The sequence below is a fragment of the Pieris napi genome, chromosome 1, assembly GCF_905475465.1.
Source record: "Pieris napi chromosome 1, ilPieNapi1.2, whole genome shotgun sequence".
In the NCBI taxonomy this organism is placed as follows: Eukaryota; Metazoa; Arthropoda; class Insecta; order Lepidoptera; family Pieridae; genus Pieris; species Pieris napi.
In genome coordinates, this window is record NC_062234.1 from 167,535 (window position 1) to 192,913 (window position 25,379).

At 38.9% G+C, this 25,379-nt stretch overlaps 3 protein-coding genes across 11 annotated transcripts in view; 2 read left to right on the forward strand and 1 right to left on the reverse strand.

The window, feature by feature from the left end:
• LOC125051934 (ETS-like protein pointed) overlaps window positions 1-10,894 on the forward strand; it is a 62,105-nt gene extending 51,211 nt beyond the window's left edge. For 7 of the 8 annotated variants that reach the window (XM_047652566.1, XM_047652619.1, XM_047652610.1 and 4 more), the window contains 5 exons: window positions 8,841-9,086; window positions 9,217-9,363; window positions 9,508-9,626; window positions 9,698-9,855; window positions 9,927-10,894. In XM_047652566.1, the coding sequence (XP_047508522.1) occupies window positions 8,841-9,086; window positions 9,217-9,363; window positions 9,508-9,626; window positions 9,698-9,855; window positions 9,927-9,990 (734 nt within the window). In that variant the 3' untranslated portion in view covers window positions 9,991-10,894. The remainder of the gene's footprint in view (window positions 1-8,840; window positions 9,087-9,216; window positions 9,364-9,507; window positions 9,627-9,697; window positions 9,856-9,926) is intronic. The other variant, XM_047652572.1, reaches the window with a different exon arrangement.
• Window positions 10,895-16,126: 5,232 nt separating this feature from the next.
• Window positions 16,127-18,101, forward strand: LOC125049968 (39S ribosomal protein L37, mitochondrial). Its single transcript, XM_047649529.1, has 5 exons — window positions 16,127-16,393; window positions 16,469-16,816; window positions 16,891-17,180; window positions 17,572-17,741; window positions 17,808-18,101. The coding sequence occupies exons 1-5, from the start codon at window positions 16,218-16,220 to the stop codon at window positions 18,054-18,056; spliced, it is 1,233 nt and encodes a 410-aa protein (XP_047505485.1). The 5' UTR covers window positions 16,127-16,217; the 3' UTR covers window positions 18,057-18,101.
• A 55-nt stretch (window positions 18,102-18,156) lies between these two features.
• On the reverse strand, window positions 18,157-23,610 carry LOC125049952 (E3 ubiquitin-protein ligase synoviolin B). Of its 2 annotated transcripts, XM_047649518.1 has the most exons (11): window positions 23,288-23,609; window positions 23,106-23,198; window positions 21,700-21,852; window positions 21,336-21,530; window positions 20,018-20,202; window positions 19,354-19,496; window positions 19,072-19,284; window positions 18,875-18,999; window positions 18,680-18,798; window positions 18,438-18,602; window positions 18,157-18,372 (listed from the first exon to the last, which is right to left on the reverse strand). In XM_047649518.1, the coding sequence occupies exons 1-11, from the start codon at window positions 23,426-23,428 to the stop codon at window positions 18,303-18,305; spliced, it is 1,602 nt and encodes a 533-aa protein (XP_047505474.1). In that variant the 5' UTR covers window positions 23,429-23,609; the 3' UTR covers window positions 18,157-18,302. The 2 variants fall into 2 exon arrangements, with proteins under 2 accessions (XP_047505474.1, XP_047505467.1); XM_047649511.1 differs by having other exon boundaries at window positions 18,875-19,284; window positions 23,288-23,610.
• Window positions 23,611-25,379: the final 1,769 nt, after the last annotated feature.

Genomic DNA, 25,379 nt, shown 5'->3' on the forward strand with positions numbered 1-25,379 from the left:
TAATCCTCGCAAGTCTGCCTTTCGTTGAAATGTAAGAAACGTTCATTGTTCGCGAATTACGCAGGTGTTTCAGCTCGCACCTAAATACGTTCGCACACGGCAAGTGTGGGAATTACGTGGAGTGAAGGAGTTTAGAGTAGGCGATGTTCGATATTGGTGTCGGGTTACAGCCGCACAAAGCCCACGGCGGGCCGATTGAAGTGCCGAATTCAATTAATTGCGCTATTTGCAGAGCTCTGCCCATTGAAGGAATCCCTCGCAAAAACAAATACTTGCCGAGACTTCATTATCCGATATTGAGTTGCGCACATTACACTTATAACGAATAATTCGTTATGATGTAAAGTCGAATTTTGTTCACTCGCTATTGTAGAATATTCCCGAGAAGTGGGGACTCAACAATAGCAAACGTACGTTTGAATTCTAAGAAACAATTAACTAATTACCGAGATATCAGTAACGATACATTGTTATGAGCATGTCTTTTTAAAACACAAATCCTTTTTTGTTAAACTATTTACGTATTCTTTACGCCCTGCTTTATTTTTATTATTGTGATGATATTCACCCATTTCATGTAGCATTGAAAAGCCACGTAAAGAAGAGCACGCTTTTTTGCGCTCTGTGCCAAAGTCCCAGTTTTTGTAAAACTAAATAAATGTTAATATCTTATCGGCCGGGGACGGACGGCGTGGGCGTTGTCCTTCATGGGGGCTGAGATATCGCTGTCACAACATTGCTCTGTTAGGACATGCGACTACTGTTTCTGCTGTTATCTACATTGTCATACGGCTAAACCCTGATAAAGGATTTCTACAAAAAATTGTTCACATTTAATGATAACTTGTAAAGTAAGTCCCCGTTCGTACTCTATATTGAATATACATATTAAATAATTAGTAGAAGCGTCTCGTCCAGAGCCAAGAGGAATAAATAATAATTGGTACGGGAAATGACGTCCCAGGCCCGAGCACGCTCCAATTTAAAATACAGGCCACTGCCGTACTGTTAGTGGGTTTAGTGTTCGTCTCAAAGTTGTCGAAGCCAATCTAAGGGACATTTGAAATGAACTCAATCACTTTTGTAAGTTTGTTCTTGAAGACCGGATGCGTTCTTATAATTAAAACAAAGGTCATGAAAAAACTTTGGCCATTTATTAAGGCACTCGACGATTAGCATATGACATTTACATAATATCACTATAAGTATTAGTAACATTTTTTCTTTTTGTTTCTTTAATACCATAAATTTACTTAAAGTAAGGACAACGTTTTAAATGGTAATACAGAGATAATAGCATTTGTTTAAAAAAAACTATAAATTTAGCCTAGAATGGTTTAAGCGTTGTCGTGGGTATGTAATTCCTCACCTATATACGTAGTTGTGCATTGCGCCGCCTGGCAAGGGATAGCTGCTTCATATTCGAAGCAGGTCATATGTAAGTGAATAGTATTTTTAAATTTCGACGCCAAAGGAATGAATACGAGTGGACTTTGTGCGATCGGCCGCCGCTAATATTACTACGCCTTTCGCGATCCATATTACGCATATGCCATACGTAATTCACCCTTTTTTGTTGCCGACTCTGCATTCTTAAGGAAATATCTAACGAATAGATAAATGAAATACCTGTGAACGTAACTAATCTTACTATACATAAAGTATTTCAAATGAGGCCATTTCCTTCAAAAGACAATATCCCGTATATGTTTGTTTCCGCCGTACGTTTGTTGAGGTATAGAAACCTCATTTCCCTCGTCATTTCCCGCGCAAGCCTCCCTCAATAATTCAATCTCGGCCTCGTTCCAACGTCGCTCTGCAAAACTTGCACTCACAATTTAATGCTGTTATGTTAATTTTATTATAAAACCTTTAAAACGCAAAAATGTTTGAAACGATTTACCAAAAATATTTAAAACCTAATTGAGTTCCCATTATAAATCTTGTTGAAACGAAATGTGTATCTTCCGTCGCGTAGCCGTCTTCGTCCGCTAGACAATGGCGTTCCATATCCGGTAGCAGTCGGCAGCACACGTGCTCAGGTGGGCATTATCCCGAGCTCCCTTGTCCCCGCTTTTGTGACCTTAGAGACCCACCCCTGGTAACTTGACCCGGTTTCAGCACCGCCTCTCCAAACCCTCCCAGTCTCATCCGATTCGATAATTCTATGACAATATTAGAAATTGATATTTGCGATCTTACATCTGTCTCTCGAATTTTACCTGCCTTCAATTTGAAGTATGTATTTATTTTTAGGGAGAGAAAATTTGGGTTACATTTATAACCTATGTGAATTATATGCAGAAACGACTTATTTCGTGGAATGTAGATATTATAACAAATATTTCATCGCACTGCAAATATTATAACGATGTTAAGCCAAGAGTCGTTCCCAAGTGTCGGTCCTCGATCGTCGGTCATCACTCAAACAATAGGCGAGTCAAGGTCATTCGCGTCCAAAGTCATAATCATTACTGTGATTGCAGCTTACTTTGTCATTCACATTTATTTATACATTTTAAATTAACCATCAAGTTTATATTTAACTTAGTTTTTGGACAACAGCCATTCTCTACTGTGCGGCCACATCGTTTTTTATTATGATAATGAAGACTAAGTTTAGTTATTAACGATTTTTGGAGTTTATTTGATCTATTAGCTCTGATGAGTCCGAATAGAAGAATTGGATAATTTTGTTAAATATTTTATCAGCTCTCAGAACAGCAAAAAATCGTATGTTCGTATGTAATATTGTTAATAGGACATATTGCGCCATTTTCTTTAATTTCTACTGAGCCTGTGTAAATAAAAACTGTGTGTATCCACTTAAACGAACGTCTACTACAACATTATTTTTGTCCCTTCTGGAATTCTTTTAATTGTGACAATAATGTGAGTACGTTTATTAATTAAGAGTTATTTTCCTTGAATGATAAGGCACAGGAAAAAACACTTCTCTCGCGAAACATTCGTTAAATTGTATTGTAAACAATTAAGACACGATTGTTATAATCAACATTAGAGCGTATGCTAATTTTCACGAGTCTCGATTAGCAAAAAATCAACGGTCGTGCAACAGTTGGTCTCCGTAGCAGGTGGCGTGACAGGTCGCCACTCGGGACGCACACTTGCAGCCGCTCGGGCGAACTCGGCCGTCTTCGGGTGGCACGATACGCGGCCGCCCTCTCTAGATCCGCCCGAGGCGGAAAGCTCAGTCGACGATTAAGCGCAAAGCGGTGCGGTTCGGTCGACCGGTGACGGAGCGCGTGAATTGCTCAACGTAATTACTATTTAGAACGGTGACAACTTTTTCTCGTGGGTTCAATTAAGTTTTATTTTAATAAATTGCGATCAAATGAGGCAATCGTAGTGTTACGGCGGTGCGCATCCGCCATGCTGCTAGTAGAGCCGCGAGAAGCCGCCGGGCCTCCCTGCGCGGCACCGATCCATCTCTCCATGTCCACTGCCGCAAAACTTCACTTCTCAGACTACAGTGCTAAAGTGAAACCTTATGAAAACAGTGAAACGGACAGCAGGTTGCACTACGACCAAGCGTCGAACGCGGCCAGATTAGGTTACGAACTACCAGTGAATAATTGCAACAAGTACGAGCAGGGCAGGCTCTCCTTTGATCCCGCCGTCGAGAGCGTTTGCACTGACCCGTCCTACATATTACCTGCAGGTTTGCTTTTCCGCTCAATATTAACATTATGACGGACTGCGGAAAACATTCTGCAAGCATTGCACTTTAATCGCTTGTCAAAGCGAGTAAGTAGACAATTAATAACTTATGATTTGTGATCACAATACTCAAAGAAGTTAGACAATTGGTTAATCATAATCCTATAATTAAGTTTGGTTAAGAGCACTGCTTTAGCTTTAGTTAGTTTTACCCATTCGAGTATTGAAGTTGACGAGTCCATTTGTGCGAAGGCACAGAAGCCAACTTGTTATGATATCGTCGAGGTGAGAGTCGAGCTTCATCGAGAGCCGTGGCCGGAAGCACTCAGACGGCCATGTTGGATCCGGCGCGGGCGCACCTCGCCGAACTTCCGCCGCGTGAGACGCATAAAAAGCTCGTAGAGTATTGTCTCGTAGCCATAGCTTACATTTGCATACACAAAATACGTGAAAATAATGTGAACACTTCATCTACATACCATTATCGATATTACAATGAGTTGAATCATAACAGAGTTATGTTTCCTTCTCTTGTGCTGCGATAAATCAATTATTATTAGCGTTTCCTCAACGCGACCGTTTAAATGTATTACACCCAGTGTTAAAGCAGAGGAGTGTTGCGTCGCCAGTGCCATGTTGATGACAGCTGGAATCGGCTAGCAGCACATAGGTGTTTAACGGTGCAGGTCGATCACCTGAACGTAATCACTTCCTTCCTTTTACAGAAGCAAATCTCAATCGATCAGTTTACGTGCGTGAAATCGCGAATTACTTTTTCGAATCCGTTAGGTTTCTGCAAATAAAGAGGCATTCATTTATAATTTATGGTAGATCGGTGACTTCATGACTGATACTGAACATAATTCCGCTGCATTATTGCATTATTCAGCAATTACATTGAGTATTAACATATAATATCTTTCCTTATATTTAAACATACATATATATAGTTCGTGTCCCACGGTGATAATAACGGTTCAGTAGTTGATAGTTAATTCTGGTTTCACCGATTCTCACGAATCTATAAATTAATTGCCGACGAAATCCGGTCAGAATAAATATATCAATGAAATATGGTAATCGATGTCATCTTTTGCTTTTAACAACTTTTCCTATTCACTTAAGATGATAATATCGGTGAGAATTCAATGCATTCGCGGCTTAGTATTTTGTGGCGAAAATAATTATCGAATAAAAATGACCGACTCCTAGGAGTCGATATCTAGATATAGGACTTTACGCCGCGGAATATTGAAAAGATGTTAGTTAGCGCAAATTATTTAGTTGGCCACCTGTCTAACGCAGCTGGTGCGGACGACTGTATGCCGCGGAATGACTTTGACCTCTGCTCAGATAACCTCAATTTACGTACAATAACTTTGAGACAATGCGACCCATAAAAAGCATTCGTCGTAACATCTTCCGTCACAGCTCTGGAAATGACGTCGTGACGCTCATTCGCATACACTTCCGCCAGCCGACGAGATTAACTTTGGAATCGCCTTCCTGTGCACTTCGCTGTAGTAACTATTTTTTCCTAGAAACTGCACACGTCTTCTAATAGAAACTTGCAATAAACAGCGTCGAACGGCAAAGCTGGCTTACTTTTTGTCATTAGCATTAGACTAAGAAGCGTTGCGGCGTCAGTTAGGTGACTGATAATTTAACACGAATACTCCTATGTGTCTATCTGCCGCGTGGCTTTTATGGCTTTAGAATGGCAATAAATGTTATTGACGTCACAATACGGTGTCACGTCTGGCCATTGATGCGTCCGGGCTACTTCCGTTGTCGTAGCGCCACGACATCCTGCCTCCACACAAGAATTATAGTTCCTTCTTTAAATATATAGCCGTAATAAGCTCGCGATGTAATATAAGTACGTATGGTTATAAAAACTGAATATTACAGCGCCAGCTTTAAATGTTGTCAGCATATGTTTCGAGGAGGGCAAAGTTTTATGGGTTCCCCATGTCATACGCCGCGATCCCCGTCCGGCAGGTCCCGCGCTGTTTTTGTAACGACCGACTCGTGCGCAGGTGTCAACACACCTGCCAAACTAACGATTTCAGGCTACGTAGCATATAGCACTATCGCAGAATTTACATTCTGTTTCAATTCATACCTAAGAGCATTAACTGGAGCATTAGAGGTAATAACAAAAATAATGCAACATTTAAATGTACAAATAATTTCTTATAAAATATCCCAGTACATGCCAAGTAACGCTTAACTTTAACTTTAAGTAAACAATTTAACTTGCACAGTGGAAATTGCTCTTAGCACGTTCTTTTATGACAGAAAACAGCGACGTATTCATTTAATTATTAGGAGCGTAAACACACATTTTATTAGCAATAAATATTGGAGATCTGCCGTTATGATTTCGATGTATCTCGTCCAGGAAAATCGGCCGGAGTTCTTTATTTATAAAACAAGTTGAGGTCACAGCTCGGTTACGGGTTTTTGATTGAAAATTATTTATTTAATATTCGTACTTTTTAGCCTTTCAATTATTTAAAAAGCTTAATTAAAATTCAGCAAGTAGGTACGTACGGTTCGGACAGATTTCGAGTAAAAAACAATAATTACGTTTGATAGAAATGGCGAAGAATGGCATCCGGCTGGACATTTATATATTTAACATTTCCTGTCGAATGATGCTCCAGTTTTTAAGTTTGATTTAAACTCTCGCGATGACAGCAATTTCCTTTAATATTGAATTTTGACGCTTTCCCACGTCTCACTTTCAAATTGGGCCTCACATCGCCAACGTATGCGACTCCACGAACGTTTTCAAAATTCAAAACTTATTTTAGACAACTTCCAATTAAGTTATGTATGCTTAATTAAAAAATATAATCGTTAATGAGCAGCTTCTGTCAAAATAGCGGCACACGGATGACATCCAGCTATCGTCGGGAGCTCACCTGCGCCGGCGCTCTAAATTAAAAGTCATATTCAACATCCGTTTCAGATTAGGAATTGGCGCAGTGAACTCATTCCTTCTGAGTAAATTACGCAAACCCCATTAATTAAAACGCAGATGATTTTAAGATGTTTGTTAACACCAATTCACCTTCCTATACGTATCTAATAGGACACGTTCGCAGTAAATTAAGACCTAGATATAATAAATAACGATATTTACGGGAGGAAAATCTCGTGAAAGTAGTTTATGATGATGACAGAAATGATATCTAACAGATAATGTTGAAGCCAAAGTTGATGAAGCTTGAGATGAGCTTAGAGAGAGGGTCACGACTCATCTGGTCGGAGTATTGAGAGCTTTTAGGGCCGCAAAAGACGGACTGCTCGTTCCGCGCCAATAGCCGGCGAGCTCGCGACCTTTCGACCTGGCGCGCGGGGCGTGGCCGCGCCTCATTGGCCGCCCCGCCCCGCGCCACCCGCCGCCACGCCCCACCGCCGCTGCTCTCTCTGGTATATTAGATAAAACGTTCATTTATGACATAATTATTTTATATTCCGCCTAATATCTCTCGTCCACGACGATTTCGACGTCAGATATCGCTCACCATAATATACATGCGCCGGAGCGTACCTCCATATTATTCTTGTCTCGCGGTGACGTACGACAGGTCAGAGGTCAGTGAAGAGTCCCGCGAGAGTGCTTCGCCTATTCTTAATGTTTTGGAGCAGATTTATGGACGCCGCTGCGACGACTGCAGGGAATTGTAATGAGCCGCCGCTGCTTCATTAAAATACTCGCGTTCGTCGATTTGACGCCGCAAAGTGATTTGTTTACGTGTCTTTGTTCTTTGGATCGTTAAATCACTCTTTTCATGACGCGTTGAAAGAACATTGGGTGTTTTTAACTTTGTTAGGAATGTTACTTGGAGCGTGAAATATTTGGACGGTTTTTCATGATAGGTTAAATTTAAAAATAATAATGTACAAGGTTTGTCTGTTCTTGCTTTTTAATAATAATAATAATGAATCGTTTATTCGCAAAGAAAGTGGTAGATAAATTCTGATTGATAAATTATACAAGAAGCCATATAAAATAGGCATACAAATGTCATATTAATTATGTATTATAATGTCATAATAACAAGAACAGTTAAGTTGTTAATAATTCTTGTCAAAATGTTGTATATATTTAGATGAAACTCTTTCGCGTTCATGTTCTATACCTACAGTTATGTGTATCGCCTACTGTCGTAACAATAGATTACAGAGCGTTTGCGTGTCAGTTGAGTGGTGTACCATAGAGCTGCCCGAGTCTTGCGATGGGCAACAACAAAAGCACGCACAGAGACCGTGGGAATGACACCTAAGTCATTATAATGATAAAGTAGGTACGCTGATTTAAAAAAATACCTAGGGTTATTTTATTTAAATTATTCATATTAACCAAAAGGCTATTGTCCCAAAATGAAGCACCCATTAACAGAACGAATTCCCCCAATCATGAGTTGGGTCTTCGTAGCGTTCGTGTTCATCGGGTAGGTCTAGATTACAAGTGACAGTCGGCAGATGATAAATAGATTGTGTATGAACGGTGATCGTTTGAGTAGTGAGCTGTGACCCGGCCGGCCCCGTATAATAATATATGGCCGAGCTGATACAATTATCCAATCAGTGGCTGTTCACGCGACGCCGCAATGATTTGAATTGAATTACGAATGGATTTCGTCTTTACGACCAGCTCTTTGGGATTTCAATACTTTAAGTAGTTACTTAACTCGCATTAAATACGTCATCGGTCCTCAACCCGATACATTCTTTAGATACAAATCTACATCCCACTTGAGGTGTTTCTAGTCAAAGTAGGAGGCGCAAAGTAGAGGGGAATATCGTTGAATTTCTATAACTGTTAAAGGGAATAATATTTTTACTATTTATTTATATTAGACAATATTCCTTATGCATCGCTATTGCGCAGTGTGTGTCGGTAAAGCGGCCCGTGGCTGGCAGCGCAGGCTCTGTTGAGCGCGCGGCCGCAGTCCGCAGAACAAAGGGCGCGCCGTGAACCGCGACCGTCGCGGCTCGCTACCCGCGCACACCGTCACTATTTAACTCACGCACACCATCACGCACAAACACATCCACACCCGCATCTCTCACCGCGTGCCCTTGAGTCGGCCGTATGCGAATACGTCCCGGAGACCTATCTGATAAAACGTTATCTTTTCCAGGAGGCTACACGACGGGCGGCCCCCGCGATGGCGGCGGCTACTACGGCGAGAGTGGCGGCCCACCCCCGGCGCCCACGGCGTCGTCACCCCTCGAGGAGTTCTACCCCCCGGAGTACCCGCCCCCCGCGGCCCCCGCGCAGCCCTACCTCGACGACTACTATCACCACGCTCATGCGCACACGCAGCCCCTCATAGCGCACGAACACAAATACCAGCCACACTCCTACACCAAGCCCTATCCTAGAAGTGAGTAAGAGTTCGGCAACGCTACGGCTGCGGCGACATCCACCAGCCACTACGAGTCTCTAGCAGAGGACCGACAAAAACGTTGATGGTGTTTTTAAAATTTTTTAACTTTACAATAACCCCATTACAGCGACTGGCGCGCGTTACGGCGAGGTGTATGGCGAGGCGTATCCGGAGTACGGCGGCGCGTGCGCAGAGTGGGGCGAATGGCCGAACGAGCAGCATCCGCTGCCCCAAGATAAGCTGACCTACCCCGCGGCCGGACCTTGTTTCACCGGTAAAGAATCCTAATAAATGCCCATTTAACCGTAAATATTTATAACGCTCGTCTCTCAATAAAAATAAAAGTCCGGGGCTCGCTCAGCCCGGACGGATACAATCGTGCGGTACATCGTAAAGCAAGTTCGGTTCACGTGTGCAGGGTCAGGTCCCATCCAGTTGTGGCAGTTCCTGCTCGAGCTGCTCACGGACAAGAGCTGTCAAGGATTCATCTCGTGGACCGGAGACGGATGGGAGTTCAAGCTCACCGATCCCGACGAGGTGCGTACGCTCGACATCTTAACTGTCTAATATCTTAACCGAGCCGAGAGTGATGTGGTGACTCGTGGCAGGTGGCGCGGCGATGGGGCATCCGCAAGAACAAGCCCAAGATGAACTACGAGAAGTTATCCCGCGGCCTTCGCTACTACTACGACAAGAACATCATCCACAAGACGGCGGGAAAGCGATACGTCTACCGCTTCGTGTGCGACCTGCAGAGTCTGCTCGGGTGAGTCTTCGTTCCTCTTTCGCTACCCCCGCTAAGAGTTCGGAGACCAACGTGACGTGTTCGTTTCGCAGGATTTCGCCAGAGCAGCTGCACGCGATGTACGAGCCCAAGATGGAGAAGAAGGACGACGACTGAGCCCGTCTCCGTCGCACGCCTGACGCCTGACATTCGACAACCGACCCGCATCGATAGCCAGCATCGCTTCTTATTTATTCCTTGGACTCGATCGAGGCGATCGGTCGTTTAATGAAACGTTTCTCTTCCCAGACGAAGTCGGATTTGATCTCATTCGTGAATGTCGCGTGGAGATTCGCGTCGCGAAGTCCGTTCACCGCCGTGCCTTAACCCGCGATCGTCGTCGACTCTGCCGAAATCCGTTTCTCGTATCTCTATCGAATGTGAAATTTATACATAAATAGATAAAATAGTGAAATTCAGCTATCGATTAACAATACTGTAAATATAAGTTAAATTTGTTACTTTATAAAAATTAATTAGCTTTTATATTATAGTAGACGATAAGTGTTGTACGTTTGATTCGCAAATTGTTGCAATGTGCGGTTAAACTGATAAGATATGTGATGGACATAACTAAATTTTATTACTTATCGAAGAGTCCAAAGACCGCGCGTATCTTTCGGCCGCCGACTGGCGTACGATCGATCGCCGGGTGACGTCACTTGTCCTGATCTCGTGGTAAGGGATTGTAATGTCTTACTAGTTATGAAATTAATTAGTTGTATTATTTTCAATTTTTATAGCTCCTAGCGTAAACCGAAGATATTTCGATAAGTTTATTTTGTAAAGTATTATTCCTCCATCAATATTATACCGAAGGTGATTGCTTTTATTCGTAATTATCCATGTTTTTACTTTTATGTGAAGGTGCTGAGTGTGTGAGGTGGCTGTTTTTTCTGGCGATGTCTTCCCTTTTATTGTAAATTGTGCGTTAAAACCCCGATGAAACGTTCTAACTACCGATCAGTTAATGTATGTATTGATGGAAGATTTGAATTTAAAAATATATATATTTACGAAATGTTTGTTGTTTCTTTTCAAACGAGGTAATCAAATAATATGTATTTAATAGATATTTCCCATTGACGATATCATATACTTATTGTATATAATATTATCAAGTTAAGTATCAATAAAAGCGAACACGGTAGGGGCGAGCCTTAGCTACCTGCCGGGCACAGGTGGCGGATAGTAAAATGTCCTGCAGTACGGTGAATTATCTGGTAGCTCACGTACGACATTGCGAGTAAGAACCGCCAATAAAGTGCTGCCCTAGCGTCTTGTCGGGTGGACGTGGCCGGGCGAGACAGGGCCTCGTGTCTCTCTCTGTACGTGGTCAACACAATATCAGGACGATGACAAATTACACGAATTAGAGCATGAATTGGGCAACATTATGTTCAACGTGCTAGGTAAGACGAGAATGGAACACACAATGACCCATCAGCCAGGTCACTTGCTGTACTATCGAGAAGGAAGAAAGGCAAGCATGGGTGGATTAGGTTTCGTAATAAACAAAAAACCTATTAATCAGCTTCTATGTGTAAACAGCATCTTGAACCTAAGTCTATGCTAAATTTCAGCTTCGCACTGAGTACCAACACGTGTTATGTTACACGATCTATCGGCTGGAAACAGAAGTAAGACAGGGAGACACTATCTCCGCGAAACTTTTCTCTGCGGCTCTTGAAAGCGTCGACATAGACGGCCAAAGGCACACTTGAGATTCGTTAATGACGCTTGGGATATGGCTACCATGGTCAGCGACCTAATCCGAGTCAGCAAAGTTCAACTGGCCTAAAGATAAACTCCAAGTCTAAAACTTTTAAAAACAACGAAGGAACCAGAAAACAACAACTACTGCTAGATATCGTCGACCGTTATATGGGCACTAAGTCCAGCTGAAGTCGAGAGACGTATTTCGCAGGCATGGGCAGCTTTTGGAGCGAATGAAGAGTGGGGGATATATGAGGGGTTTCCCTCTATTATCTATAGCACTCAAAAGACACGCACAATCGAGGGCCTGAGGGTCGCCCAGCGGGCGATGAATCGTGCACTGCTTGGCATCTCCCTTCGCGATCGCGTACGAAATGAGAAGACCGGCGTGAGTAAGGGCTGTCGCAACATCTAAGTGGCAGTGGGGAGACCACATAGCGCGCATGGACAAGAACCAATTGACGATATCGTCAAGGAGGTTGGCTCCCAATAGATGCAGAGAGGCCAGTGCAGGGCGTACTGGCGGAAGACGGAGGAGGCCTACGTCCAGAAATAGATCAATGATGAAAAGTCAACACGACATATTGTTTGTAAACATAATCTCTGGCTTTTTTTTAAATGTACAGGGACCCCTACCTCCTAGCCTATCAGACACGCAATCATGCAGATATGTGACCGAGTGGCTAAGCAGCAGCGGAATGTCAAATTCTCCCCTTTCTTAAAAAAAATCTCTGGCTTAACAGATAGGTACATACCTATCCTTTACCTCACTCCGGTCCAGGGGTGAAAGAATATAGAAACTTGACTTAATTGACACTTACGAGTAAATTTTATATTAACACCATCTTATCTACTTAAAAAAATTTGCCACATCGTGTCCTTGTGTGCTACATCTATTTTACCAAACGGCTGATCTTAACATTGATACCTAAATCTTCCAACACTGTATACTTAAGGTCCTTTCCTTTTTTGATTACGAATTTTCAAATTATTCCTACCATTGTCATCGTTACTAGCGCTCTTCCTCCAATCTAAAAGGAGGATCCAATCTAAGCACTGGGCCGAAAGCCCTATATATTCTTAACGGTGGCAAAAACTTCGTTAGTGCGATATAGGGTATAGGTATGTTATCTAAGCCGCCAGGGCTTCAACACATTTACACTTTGTGCTTGTGTAGTGTCTGTGAATAAGCGCGAGACGTGATGTCAAACTAAAATGTTGATCTTTACTGTACAATGTACTTGTTGATCTTTTTTTTTAACATTACCAGGGCAATCTCGTAAAATGATGCACAATGTTTTTAATTATTTTAATGCTTAAAATAATTAAAAACATCTTAATAAAAACAGTTTAATGAAAAAATGTTATATTTAATTTGACATCAGATGCGACTGGGGTTTCTAAGAGGAGTATTGAAAGAATAGTTAGTGAAGTAAAAGTGAAGTGTGTTGAGCTAGATGGAGCTTATGTCGAAAAATGAAAAATTATTTACACAAACTATTCTTTTACGTTATTGGTCGGGCTTACAACTTTGGGATCCACCATCGTATCACGTATGCACATAATATTTATATGTATTTGACACATTTTTATTTATTTAGAACCCACCAAACCTTACTAAAACCAGAGTAGACTAAAATATATAGCTTGGCAAAAAAGTCATATTTTTAAACATACTGTATAGTGAAATTGCATTAGTGTGAGTACTGTGAACGCGCCAGCTTTCGATAACCGACCGATATGATGTTACGATAGTCCTGTTTGAGGCAGTAGATTGTAGGTGTCGCTGCAGTGGGAAGTCACAAACGCTAAATCTTAATAAAATTATTTCATTTCAGTAGCCTTATTGTGCTTGATTCAATAGGATGGCGTAAGAAATATTTGAAACTGTGAAAATATAGGTAATATTAGGTATTAGATATAAGAATAATTTTGGCTTAAAGAGAGTCACATTTTTAGCATCGCACCAAGTAAACGAAATTGATTAGAGATCTACACATCTCAGTCAAACTATTGCCAGCTCATGCAGTGTCGGCCACAGGCTTCTAAGTATTCCATAGTTCCGGCGGACTACGGCAAAGGCTAGCTCAACAGCAGGTAAAGTTCTGTCTGTCTTTTTTAGTTGCGGGTACATATTAGAAGTCAGTTAAATTGTTCAAATTACTTTGTATGCAGTTTCGTACGTTTTTAATTAAGAAAGTGGTTTCAGCAGTTTGATGTCAGCCTAATAATTAATCTTTAATTGGCGGCTTGGAATACCTACTATTAGAAGTAAAGTAGGATGTACATGTGTCCAATCGCATACGGGCATATTCGCTCTGGCTCATACTAATGATTTCTGGGCAAACGGATACGCCTCAAGAGCAAAAAGGATAATGTTGAATTAATTAAGATCAGTCTTCGTATTCATCATAGAAGTAGCTGCCAACTCCTACATAAGAAGTGCAGTCTTCATGCGCCCAACTTCTGCATCGATTACACTGAATCCAATCTTGGATTTACTTATAACTTTTAATCAGTGTATTTGTCAGCGGACATTTGTTCGGTTGTTTGACTGAGGGTTTTTTTAGTTTTAGTCTTGCTGTGGCCTGCTAACTCTGAAATTTTGCACTTCTTATTATTTTCCTTCTGAAATTTTAATGCTTGCTCATTTTTGACGGGATTAGACTTCTACACCTCTGATTTCTATACAATAATACCTATCCGTTTTGCCCAACACGGTAATATTAGAAAAAACTTGAAGACTTGAAACCATTTAGTAGGTAAACAAAAAGTAACGATTACAAATAATACTTAGATAAACGTGCAATACGCTAAATAAAACATTTCATAAGATAACTAATGACTACAAAAACTTAATGTACAAACCTTCACAAAAATCGTAACAAAACAAAGATATTTATTTTTTTAACAACAAATTCACTCGCGTATTGTTTTAGTTAAACTGGCATGGCATCACCGCGCCGGTTGCATGTAAAACGACTAAAAAAACTGTCAAAGCGATATCAATTTTAGATTTATGGAAAAAATAGTTATGCTTCTTGCCCGGGCTTTCCCTACGCGTAGGCTGTCTATTTATTATTTAATTTTATTTGTTTTTGATGTTGGTACTAAAATTAGTCTTTAAGTTGTACTTACTAACTAAAATACTTGGAATAAATTATTGAAGTGAAACTTCTTTATCGGGGTTGGAAAAAAATTTAGTGTAACATTTGTTCGTTACGCGTCACATTTTTTCGTTACGCGTCACATTTTTAGGTTACGCGCCATGTTGCTTTTTGAAGTCAAACTTCTTTATCGACGTATGGGAGAAATTTTGTAGCAAATCGTCACGTTTTTATTTATTATTTATTATTATAAATATTATTTATTATTCGACACTTAATATTTTAATGACAATTAAATATGTACATTAAATTCCTAACATATATATTCCTTTTTCAGTTTTGACATAACTTGAATACTAAAAAAGCCAAACAAAGGTGTGCACAACAGTGACAACATAACTTAACAATTTCATTATTTTGTAGGATTAATAAAAGGTTAAAGAAAATCATGTCGAATTGAACAACAAGAATCCCCAAACAACTCCAAAGAAACCTACAAGGAAGACACCGGTATTATATTTAAATTATCTCTATCTCTAAATAGAATAAAAGAAAGTTGCTATCCAGGTATGTAGCATGTGCTACAAATTATATTATTAACACAATTATATAATTATATTAATATAAATGTGTTAAAAATTTTATAATATGAATTATAAAAAAAATTAAGTTTTGCATGGACAGAGCTTAAATTAATATTCTCTTATTTGTTGCAGAAGCAAGTAGTAGTTTTAGTTTTGGAGAAGCCTCGTAGATGCACAACCAAGTAATGATTAATTTAAAATTACAAACCAAAATTCTGATGAAGACATTAGAGTCACTTAAAAATAAATAGTATAATGAAATAAAAATGTTTTAAAGATAAATAGTGTTTTATTTGTTTAATGTAAGAGAATAATAATAAATATTTATTTAATTTATTTTTCAAATGTAAACTGAACTTTATTGACTTTAATGATTCCTTTTCCAGTCTTTGATTATTTAATTGTAATTAATTATTTGCATGCAATCAAAAACTATTTTTAATAATGCCAATGAAGTATAACTTCTTACGCGCGTACATAAGTACACGCACCCTTTTTTTATTATTATATCATTTTGGTAAATATCTTACTTTTGCCACAAGATACAATTATCAACTCTACAAAGTACAACTTGATAGAAACTGGATTAATGGTAAGATTCAAAAACGAGACTTGGCGCGAACTATAAACATTAGTAATTAAATCCGATACAATTTTGACACAGGGGTATTTTAATTCGCGATACGGGAGTCAGTTAGTTCTGTTAGTATAGTTAAAGTTTTATCTTACCCACCGTAGGAACTAAAGATGATGCTTTACGTCTCTGTGACTCTGGTCCCGTGTTGCTTCAAAGATCAAAAAGCTATCCTTCCTCTAAGCTGTGGTGCTTGCACTAGACTGTTGACACTTGACAATTGTCATCTAATTTACAAAACTAACCTAAAAAGTGTATTTTTTATTTACAATTAATTTGCTTAAACTAAGATTTATGTAAATCATGAAACTCTCAAGAGTGTTGTATGCTCAACATATTGGTTTTATGTTCAAAAAACACTGGTTGATTCAAGGCAAACGTGTACCAATCGATACAGGAGTAGAACAATATCTGAAAGATAAAGGAATCAAAGTTGAAGATGCCCTAGATTTTATTGAGGAGCCGGAAGTTCATGAAAGGTAAGGATGTTTTTGTAACAAACACTAAAATACTCATACCTAATTAATGAGATTAAAAATGTCTTTTGATTGTAGAGTTCATATAGTAGGTCCATTTGAACGAGCTCTACCACTAGATGAAAATCATCCAAACTATAAGGAAAGACCATGCTATACTCTTACAAATATGAATGTTCTCTTAGAGGGAATATCTCAAGCTCAAGTGCTTACTAAAACTGTAATTGCGGAAGACAAATTGCCTCCAAGAATAGAAGAGCTAGCTCAATTACCTGCACCAAAGGCTGTTCATGAAGGTGTTAAGAAAGCCGTTTTAAGTGCCAATGTATTTGATTGTGAACAAAAAAAATTACCTAAAATTAAGGATCCAGAGAGACCAGCTTACAATTTTACAAGAATTTTAGGCATAACAGATAGACGGAGAAAGTAAGTTGATTTCAAATTTTCACTTGGTTGTTTCAAATTTAAATTTTTGGTTCTTAATAACGTGTTTTTTTTAGTCAAATATTAACAAATAAGTTAATGCAGTTAATTGAAAAAAGCAGTGATGTTGATGTTACACAAAGTAAATATATCTTGAATGATATTGAGTGTCGTACAGTGTTTGATAAAGAAAATGAATTGATTCAATTTAAAGATGTCTCTAACATTTTGGTGACTAGCAACAAACCTTTGAAACATGAAATCCAAGATAGAGATATACCATTTATTGAAATACCAGACTTGTATCCCATAAAGCACACTGTTACTTTACCAAAACAACACTTTTATGATGAAGTTAGTAAATACCGTAAGTAATTTAACTTTTTCATAAATAGTGTTCCTTGAAATAAACATAAATGTATCAAAACAATATGTTTCATTTAGTTATATTACTGAATGTTTTCTTTAGCATAATGTGGACTTTCTTCCTTATTACACCTTATTATCAACTTATTACTCTTAAAATCTTGATATTGAAGAACTTAACGCAGGCTGCATTCACTAACTCTCTGATAAATCCTTTTTCATCAGAAAATGTGACAATGTTCGACATCAGTTGTTATTGCTATTTAATATTAATTGTAAATGATTGTGAAATACAAATGAATATTTAATATTTTAAAACATTTGGGTATAAAATATATAAAACCCCTTTTCAGAACTGTTCTTTGTTAAAATACTTTTGAATATTGTTTCAGCAATTCCATCAAATATGTTATTGAAACATCCACACACAACTTGGTTACACTACAATGCAACAGAAGTCAAGAATTTGTATGAGGAACCCGTGACACCATTACAAGTGCTCGGACGATCGCTGACACACACTTTTGCTATTGCATCGTCATTTGCAAAGCAATTATATGGAGTATGTATTAATATTCATTGCTCGAGATTTAATAAGATATATTTTTATAATTTGATGTGCTTCCAGGAGGACATTAAAGATTTGCCCGAGCCGGTGTACGTCAACTGTATTCAAACCGACGGCCAGCGCTACCACTTCGGTGTATTGGAACTTAACACTTTAAACGTCGACGGGACGGATGGGACTAAAAATGTCTGGTTTTGCAAAAACGATGTCAAATTATATGACTCCAGTAGATATCTCGGGGCGATGCCGGCCTTAGAGAACTATAATCCTGCCGTGTACGGTTACATCAATGCATTTTACAATTGTTAAGTAAATAAGTATTGAGAATAGTATAAATAAATATAGTTCACGCGATGGGTCTATTTTTTGTAGCCGAAGATGTAGAAGGTGTAGGTGAAGAAAAAGTAAATTTAAATGTATTCATGTATAATATATCTCATTATATTTACAAGAACATAAACACATTAGTTATCGATTAGAATACACAAGTCGACACATACCAAAACACTTTGTACAATAAAAGTAAGAATAGATACAAAGATGTATTAAGAATATTCAATTCTCTGACGTGAACTTCTGCAGCCGACGTCTTCTCAGCTCTTCGGCGTCGGCGGCCGAGCTCTCGCTGGAAAGTTTCAATCGGTTAGATATTCACATAACATCAAATGAGGAGACGAAGGCCCCGCCTACCTGAGAGTGTCGCTCGTCAATTTGTCCGCATCGTCAAAAGCAAAGTCTTCGAAGCCGTCGGAGGAGCCGGAGGGCCCCGGAGTCGCCTCGAAAGAGGTGCCGGGGACGGCGTCGGCCTGCGCCCTCGCTCCGGCCGGACTCGGCGCCGGGGACGGCTCGGGGCGACTGCGCGACAGACCCACGTCAGACAAACACGAAAAGCGACAGCGAGGAGAGACATTCGTAAACCCGAAGCGACTCACTTGGCGTCCGTCTGCGTGGCGACGTCGTTGCGGTCGAGCGGCAGGTTGGCCACCACCGACGAGTACTGCTGCATCAGCAGCACCGACGCGTCCAGCATCGCCTGGATCTCGTGCAGCAACTGGAACGGGGCCGTCGCGTACATCGTTTGAACGGAAATATTAATTTATCGGTTCGAGAAAGGGAAATCGACGCACGTGCAGCCGGGCCTCGACGTTCCTCCTCTCGGTGCCCTCCATCCTCCGCAGCTCCTCGGCGGAGAGCGTGGCCAGCGAGGCGGGCCGGGGCGGCGGGGCGGGGGGCACGCCCCAGGCCATCATGGCTGCGAAGGGTTTCGTCGTCAGTCTTTGGACCCGCACATCGATAACGTTACGTTCGAAGGCGTCGTACTCACGCGGCGGCGGAACGTTGGGGAAGGGCGGCGGGGGCGCGCGGGGTGCGTTCGGGGCGTGGGGGGCGGGGGCGGCGTGCGGGGCGTGAGGCGCGGCGTCGGGCGCGGGGGCTCGCAGCACGTTGAGGCGGCAGGTGGGGCACGTCTGCTGCCGCTGGAACCACAGGCGGAGGCAGGCCGCGTGGAAGATGTGGTTGCACGGCAGCTTCTTGGCACCTGGCGATGGCAAAGTTATTTTTCACGTCAATATTCATTTCCCCCGTTCGCCGCGTCCGTCAGACGAACCTCCGTGCATCTCCTCGCGGCAGATGATGCACTCGTTGTCCGCGGCCGCGAGCTCCTCGGCCGTGGCGTCAGGGTACAGGGTGTTCATGTTTCGTATGGCACGACGCGATAGCACCACGTCGCTGTACGCTCGCTTGAAACTCCTGAAAGAGAAAAGTAGATCGTTAAGAGACATTTTTAACGACCAAAATTTAAGCCTCGACTTGTTTAAGCTATCGCTATGGTTAAAATGAGTATTAAGAATATATCAAACTCCACCTCGAGCACACCCCACATACAGACCCTAATCTTTACACCATCACACGACACAGCCAAATTAGTACCACTTAGTTTTAAATGTATTGAATAATTTTTATTGTTTGTTTCCTTTTGTAAAGTTTTGAACCTTTTTGTGGTTAAATAGTATTTATTCCATCTCTGGCTATATTTTTAATGTAATTGTTTGTTGTTATATATAATTCTTGTTAGCTGTAATAAATAAAGAAAGACCAGGGCTATCGATCGCACGCTACACAAAATGTGTGGTTTTACATCTCGATTGTTATATTGAGTATCTATATGTTGTCATATAATTTTATTTTAAAATAAGGCCCGAGTAATTAGCTAGTTTCCATATATTATTAAAAACATTATGCACCTGAAACGGCATCGTATATTGACTCACCTCATCGTCTCGTACATGGGTCGGAAGGCGAAGAGCGGCAGAGTGAATATCCTAACCATGATCACTACGAAGCCGATGTACAGTAGGACCTTGAAGAAGTTAATCGCTAATTCAGTGTAAAGCAGCACCGCGGCCTTACTTTCCCATGGAGCTTCCCAACGCGAGTCGATTGCGTGCAAAATATACTGAAAAATTTAATAAAGGCAGTTTATAATTATACTAACTATATATTAGGTCCTTACATATGAAATTGGCGTTTTGTATGGGATGAACAAAACGTCGAATATTTTTAAATATAATATATTTCATTAATCAAAGTATGAACCATTGTTTTCTATGCCATATGATTTGCCATCTCATAGATAGTTCATTGAACCCTTTACTAAAAGAAACAGTCGGACGGGAATCAATAAAATCTGTGAAGGCGATTTGGACTGCCCCATCAGAGTAAATTTTTTCCCTTGCAAGAAGTTGTCCAAATTTCGAAAAAAATGGTAATCTGTTGGAGCGAGGTCCGGGGAGTACGGAGGATATCTAAGACATTCCAATTGAAGCTCTTCTAATTTGGTAGCCGTCTGTTGTGCAGTGTGTGGTCTAGCGTTGTCGTGAAGTAGCAGTGGCGTGGAGCGATTGACCAGCCTAGGGTGTTTAGCCGCTAGCTTTTCCATCATGGTTTGCAATTGCTGACAATAGACATCAGCCGTAATAGTCTGGCCAGATTTGAGAAAACTGCAATGAACAATACCGGCACTAGTCCACCAAACGCTTACAAGTAACTTTTTTGGGGTTAATTTTCGCTTGGGGCAGGATTTGGCTGGCTGGCCAGGATCCAGCCGTTGCGCTGAGCGCTTCCGATTATCGTAAATAATCCATTTTTCATCACAGGTAATGATTCGGTTTAAAATACCCTTATTATTGTGCCGGTTCAGTAATGTAACGCAGCAGTCGACGCGCGTTTGCCGGTTTGCTTCAGTCAATTCGTGAGGTACCCATCTTTCAAGCTAATTTTAATCTACCCAATTTGCTTCAAGTGAATTAAAACAGTTTTATCACTGACACCGCAGCCTGCAGCTAACTCGGACGTGGTTTGCGATGGATCCGCCAGCTTCCACAATAGCCTTCAATACTTCATTATCAACTTGGGTCTTGGGTCAACGAAATACGCCAATTTCATATGACGTAAGGAGCTAATAATTTATTAAATTTAAGTAATCAGACTAACTGCGATGTGATAAAAACATAGTTGAGTTTCTTACTATAGTTTTTATCATTACCATTATAAGATAACTACTGAAGTAATAATCTTTAACATAATTACCTTTATCAAAATGTTAACTATCATCACCAGTAATATGCTGTATTCAAATCCAAATACAAGTTGAACTGATGGTCCTTTAAGAAGTGTGAACTGGTAAGCGTGATGGATGAAAAAGAAATCTGCTTGGGCCAACAGCATGAGCAATGTCAAAATCCGCACATGAAACAACCAACCTATGACAGGACTCCTTTCCATCTAAAAAAAATTATTGTTTTTAGGTCTAAATTTGCCCGAGAGACTTGTTTCAAAAACTACATAAATACCAATAGTACATAAAAATCAGTTTAATAAATAATTTGGATTATAGTTGTATGACAATCATTAAAAAGAAATTATATATTTTTAGACAATCTTAATAACTCACATAATCAACTCGATCTTCAGCCAACCAATGGAATGCTTTCAAGAATAATAAAACAGTAAACAGTGCTATAAACTTAGGGTTAAAATCGTCCCTGAACACAGTGAAAGCTAAACAAGTTTCTGTGATTGCATACCAGGACCTTTCCATTAAATGCTGGAATACAGACATAAAAATTATAATAAGAGGTTAAAGTATATGTGGCCCAATCATCACACAGATCAGGCCACAATTCACATGTATATTGTATATACAACATTTATTGCCTTATTTATAAATATTAGACACCTAAATAGTTATAGAACAAATTGTCTAAGTAATATGATCTCAAATTGGATTACAGGCTTATAACAGAAACACATTAGACAGATTTGTCTAAAATCTTACAAGAAGCTTGTATTTGTACTGAGACAAAGAATTTCACGAATATTATTTTTATATAGAGAAAGTCATGTGATGCACTGGTGACAAGAAACTTAGTATAAGGTCACCATAGAGTGGGTACAAAACAAATTTTTAAGGCACATTTTTCTTGGTGGGTATGGTGTGTAACAAGCTCAGAGTACACCAAGATTTTGCGCTTGCAGAGAACTACAGTGCCTTAGTCACAGTGTGCCTGATGAGTATGTTAGGAGGCTACATTGTCCGCCATTACTTTATGTGCCATCTAAAAAGGACATATTTTTTGTCCATTAAGTAAAATGATGAGAGTTCCACTATTTCATTTCATATGAGAAAAAAAAACTTCCATTTATAGAGACTGTAAGTAGTGTAATTAGACACCTCTATATGTTAAATATTGGGAAATTAGGATTTTAGGAGGATTATTAGCCTTAAGTTAGGCTAGATCATAATGTTCAATAATGTCTTAAAGGTATTCTTTAATCATGAAAAAGTACTCCTTAAAGTTATATCACTACTTGCATAATCTAATTTAAATAAAACTAAATCTTATATAAAGCCACTGTTGGAATATATTTAATGAAAGATACCATACTAATTGAAAATGTATTAAGTGTAACAAAAGTAGTAAGAATTCTTTGCTTTGATTTCTTCCGACCTTCGAACCGAACAATGCTTTACAACAGACAACTAATAGAAACGTACAAAATTCTTTCTAGCTATTAAAATGTTCAACACATTGAGATTACTTTAATTAAAACAAGCATCTTCAAGGTAATGCACTAAAACTGTTACTCCTTATCCTTAATGAACAATGCATCAACTTGATGTTGCTAGTGTGTTTATTAAATTATAATAAGGCATATATATATAAGTGGTTCCCTTAACTTCAACTTCAAAGTCTTATCACATTAAATTGACAATGTAACAACACATGAAATAAATGTGATATGCTAAGATAACTAAATAAAGGGAAAAAAAGAACAATGAACATAATTTGTGAATACCTCAAGTTCAGCAGGACGCAGCTGTCCAAAGAAAATTTTCCGAATAATTTTCCCAACAAGAAGAACAAGAATTAACCCTTGTAAATACATGACCTGTAATAGAAAGTCAGTGAGGATGATATTAGGAAAACATAACAATATAACGGATATTTATGAAATTCAAAATTTCTGAATGCACTTACAGCCATACTAGGATTTGAGTTAGTGAGATAAACAACGGAAGGGTAAAACTGTTTCTTCTGATAGTATGCATTGCCGATAACTATAGTTGTTAGTGCAAGACTGATAGCAGCTGCAACTAAGGCCTTCATTTTAACAGTCATTTAAAACATCTATTTGATTCTAACACAGAAAATTTCATAAGAAAGTCTTGAGAAGATTCTAGGCACTCCCAAATCTAATTTTTTTCAACAAATTCATTTTCAAAACATAGTTTCGTATCAATAACTTCAACAAAAAAATAATAATGTTGACCGTTTGACGTGTTCAATCTTTATTTGTGACAAGTAGATGAAATGAATAATTTTATAATCGGAAACCTGTACCAAGTTAGCTCCTAGTTCCTACTAATCTCAAACTTCGATTACATCATTATTATATTTAATATATAAACTGTAATACTATGAAAATAAAATAAATAAATTATTAAACGATATAATTATATTTCAAATTAGAATTTTCATTTAACATACGACTTAATAAGAGTGTTCTGGGTTACTGTCAGACGTCAGTTTAATTGAAATTGGAAACAACTTATAGTCCTTTTCATGAAAGAAAACCCCCAGACGCGGCGCTGCAATCGCATGACGTAATGTTGCCATTTATGAGTAAACAATTTACCTATTTTATTTACATTTAGCAGATGTAATTTATCAAATAATATTATTTTCTGCATACTTCGATGAAACAATATTTCTCTTATATATATGCTAATATAAGTAAATAAAAAAGTATATTTTTATTTACTTATATTAGCGGTGTTCTACCTAATTACAGGGAAAAGATGAGAAAATAGGGTAGAGAAAAGCAATACAATTTTTTATTCAGAGTTTTATTGCATAATTGTTGGGTTACAATTTTTTTCGAAGTACACGCCGCTGTTATACCTTCGTTTGTAATTCTTGTTACAGTTTTCTCTGACACACCTGCAATTAAATTATGAACAATTAAAAATAATAGTAACTTTAAGTTTATAATGCTTATGTTATTTGTAATATATGTTTTAATTTCAGTTACCTAGTTTCATCACGTTATGTATTTATTCAATTTTGTCGCAAAAACGAATTTATATCATAAAAGTCCCATCAATACAGCAAAAAATTATTAAATGGCAACTCTAAAAAGTACCTGTTATGGCGGCAACTCTCTTCCGAACATTGTCTAGTGGTATTAAAACACCTTGATTCTTATGTTCCGCTTCACAGAACCCTTTAACCTTTAATATCATTTCTCGAGCCGAACTTTTTACAACTTTTGGCATTGTAATCAATCTTTAAAATGCACTCAGCTAGTTAAAAATTCACAAAAATCTACCACAACAAACGAACTTGATAACATCGACGAATGACAACATTGCCGACCTGTCAAATTTAGTTCCAAAAATCACCGCGGGACTTCTTTCATGGAAAGCACTATACCTATAGTCGTATTTTTAATTAGACGAAGTCAACTGACGTTTACGGTGTTGTCAGTTTTTAATTAAATAAAAATAGTGTTGTGACAAAGTAAAAACCCCTGAATTAATGATCGGTGATGGCACTAGTCGCCGCGCCGCGCTTCGTAATAAGACGTCAAAAAACTGATTGTGGTTACATAGTACTAGTACCTAACTTATATCAGAGCACTTTTATACAATTTTGAAATAGAAATAATATTCTTATATTGTTTGAAATGATTGACTATTCACACTCATTGTTCATTCATCTGATTGAACAAGAACTGAACGCATCATTATTACTTTAAATGTGGCAACATTATTTTACAAAGTGACATTAGCTACTGTCAGTTGGCTTCGTCTAATTAAAAATACGACTATAGTAGTCAAGTGCCACGAGCTTGTGGCAGTTACTAAATAATAAATAAAAATGAATATTTATTTTTTTCGAGTAAAATAAAAATAAAATACCTATGTTTATTATGGAATACAGGTATCACTTATTCCACGTCATTGAATTTGAAACTGCAGGCATCCCTACTCATCGGCAAAGAAGACAAAGGGTGTAGGCCGAGAGAAAAAGCCGGCGTAAAAAACTCTCAGTACTCTTTTAAAATAGA

Excerpts from the sequence above, each read along its gene's own strand:
- LOC125049968 (XM_047649529.1), top strand. The coding sequence starts at position 16,218 with ATGAAACTCTCAAGAGTGTTGTATGCTCAACATATTGGTTTTATGTTC. Across the intron at positions 17,181-17,571 it reads TGATGAAGTTAGTAAATACC|CAATTCCATCAAATATGTTA; the intron begins GTAAGTAATTTA and ends ATATTGTTTCAG. Across the intron at positions 17,742-17,807 it reads TTGCAAAGCAATTATATGGA|GAGGACATTAAAGATTTGCC; the intron begins GTATGTATTAAT and ends ATGTGCTTCCAG.
- LOC125049952 (XM_047649511.1), bottom strand. The coding sequence starts at position 23,428 with ATGACTGTTAAAATGAAGGCCTTAGTTGCAGCTGCTATCAGTCTTGCA. Across the intron at positions 19,497-20,017 it reads CCCATGTACGAGACGATGAG|GAGTTTCAAGCGAGCGTACA; the intron begins GTGAGTCAATAT and ends TTTCTCTTTCAG. Across the intron at positions 19,285-19,353 it reads CCGCGAGGAGATGCACGGAG|GTGCCAAGAAGCTGCCGTGC; the intron begins GTTCGTCTGACG and ends TGCCATCGCCAG.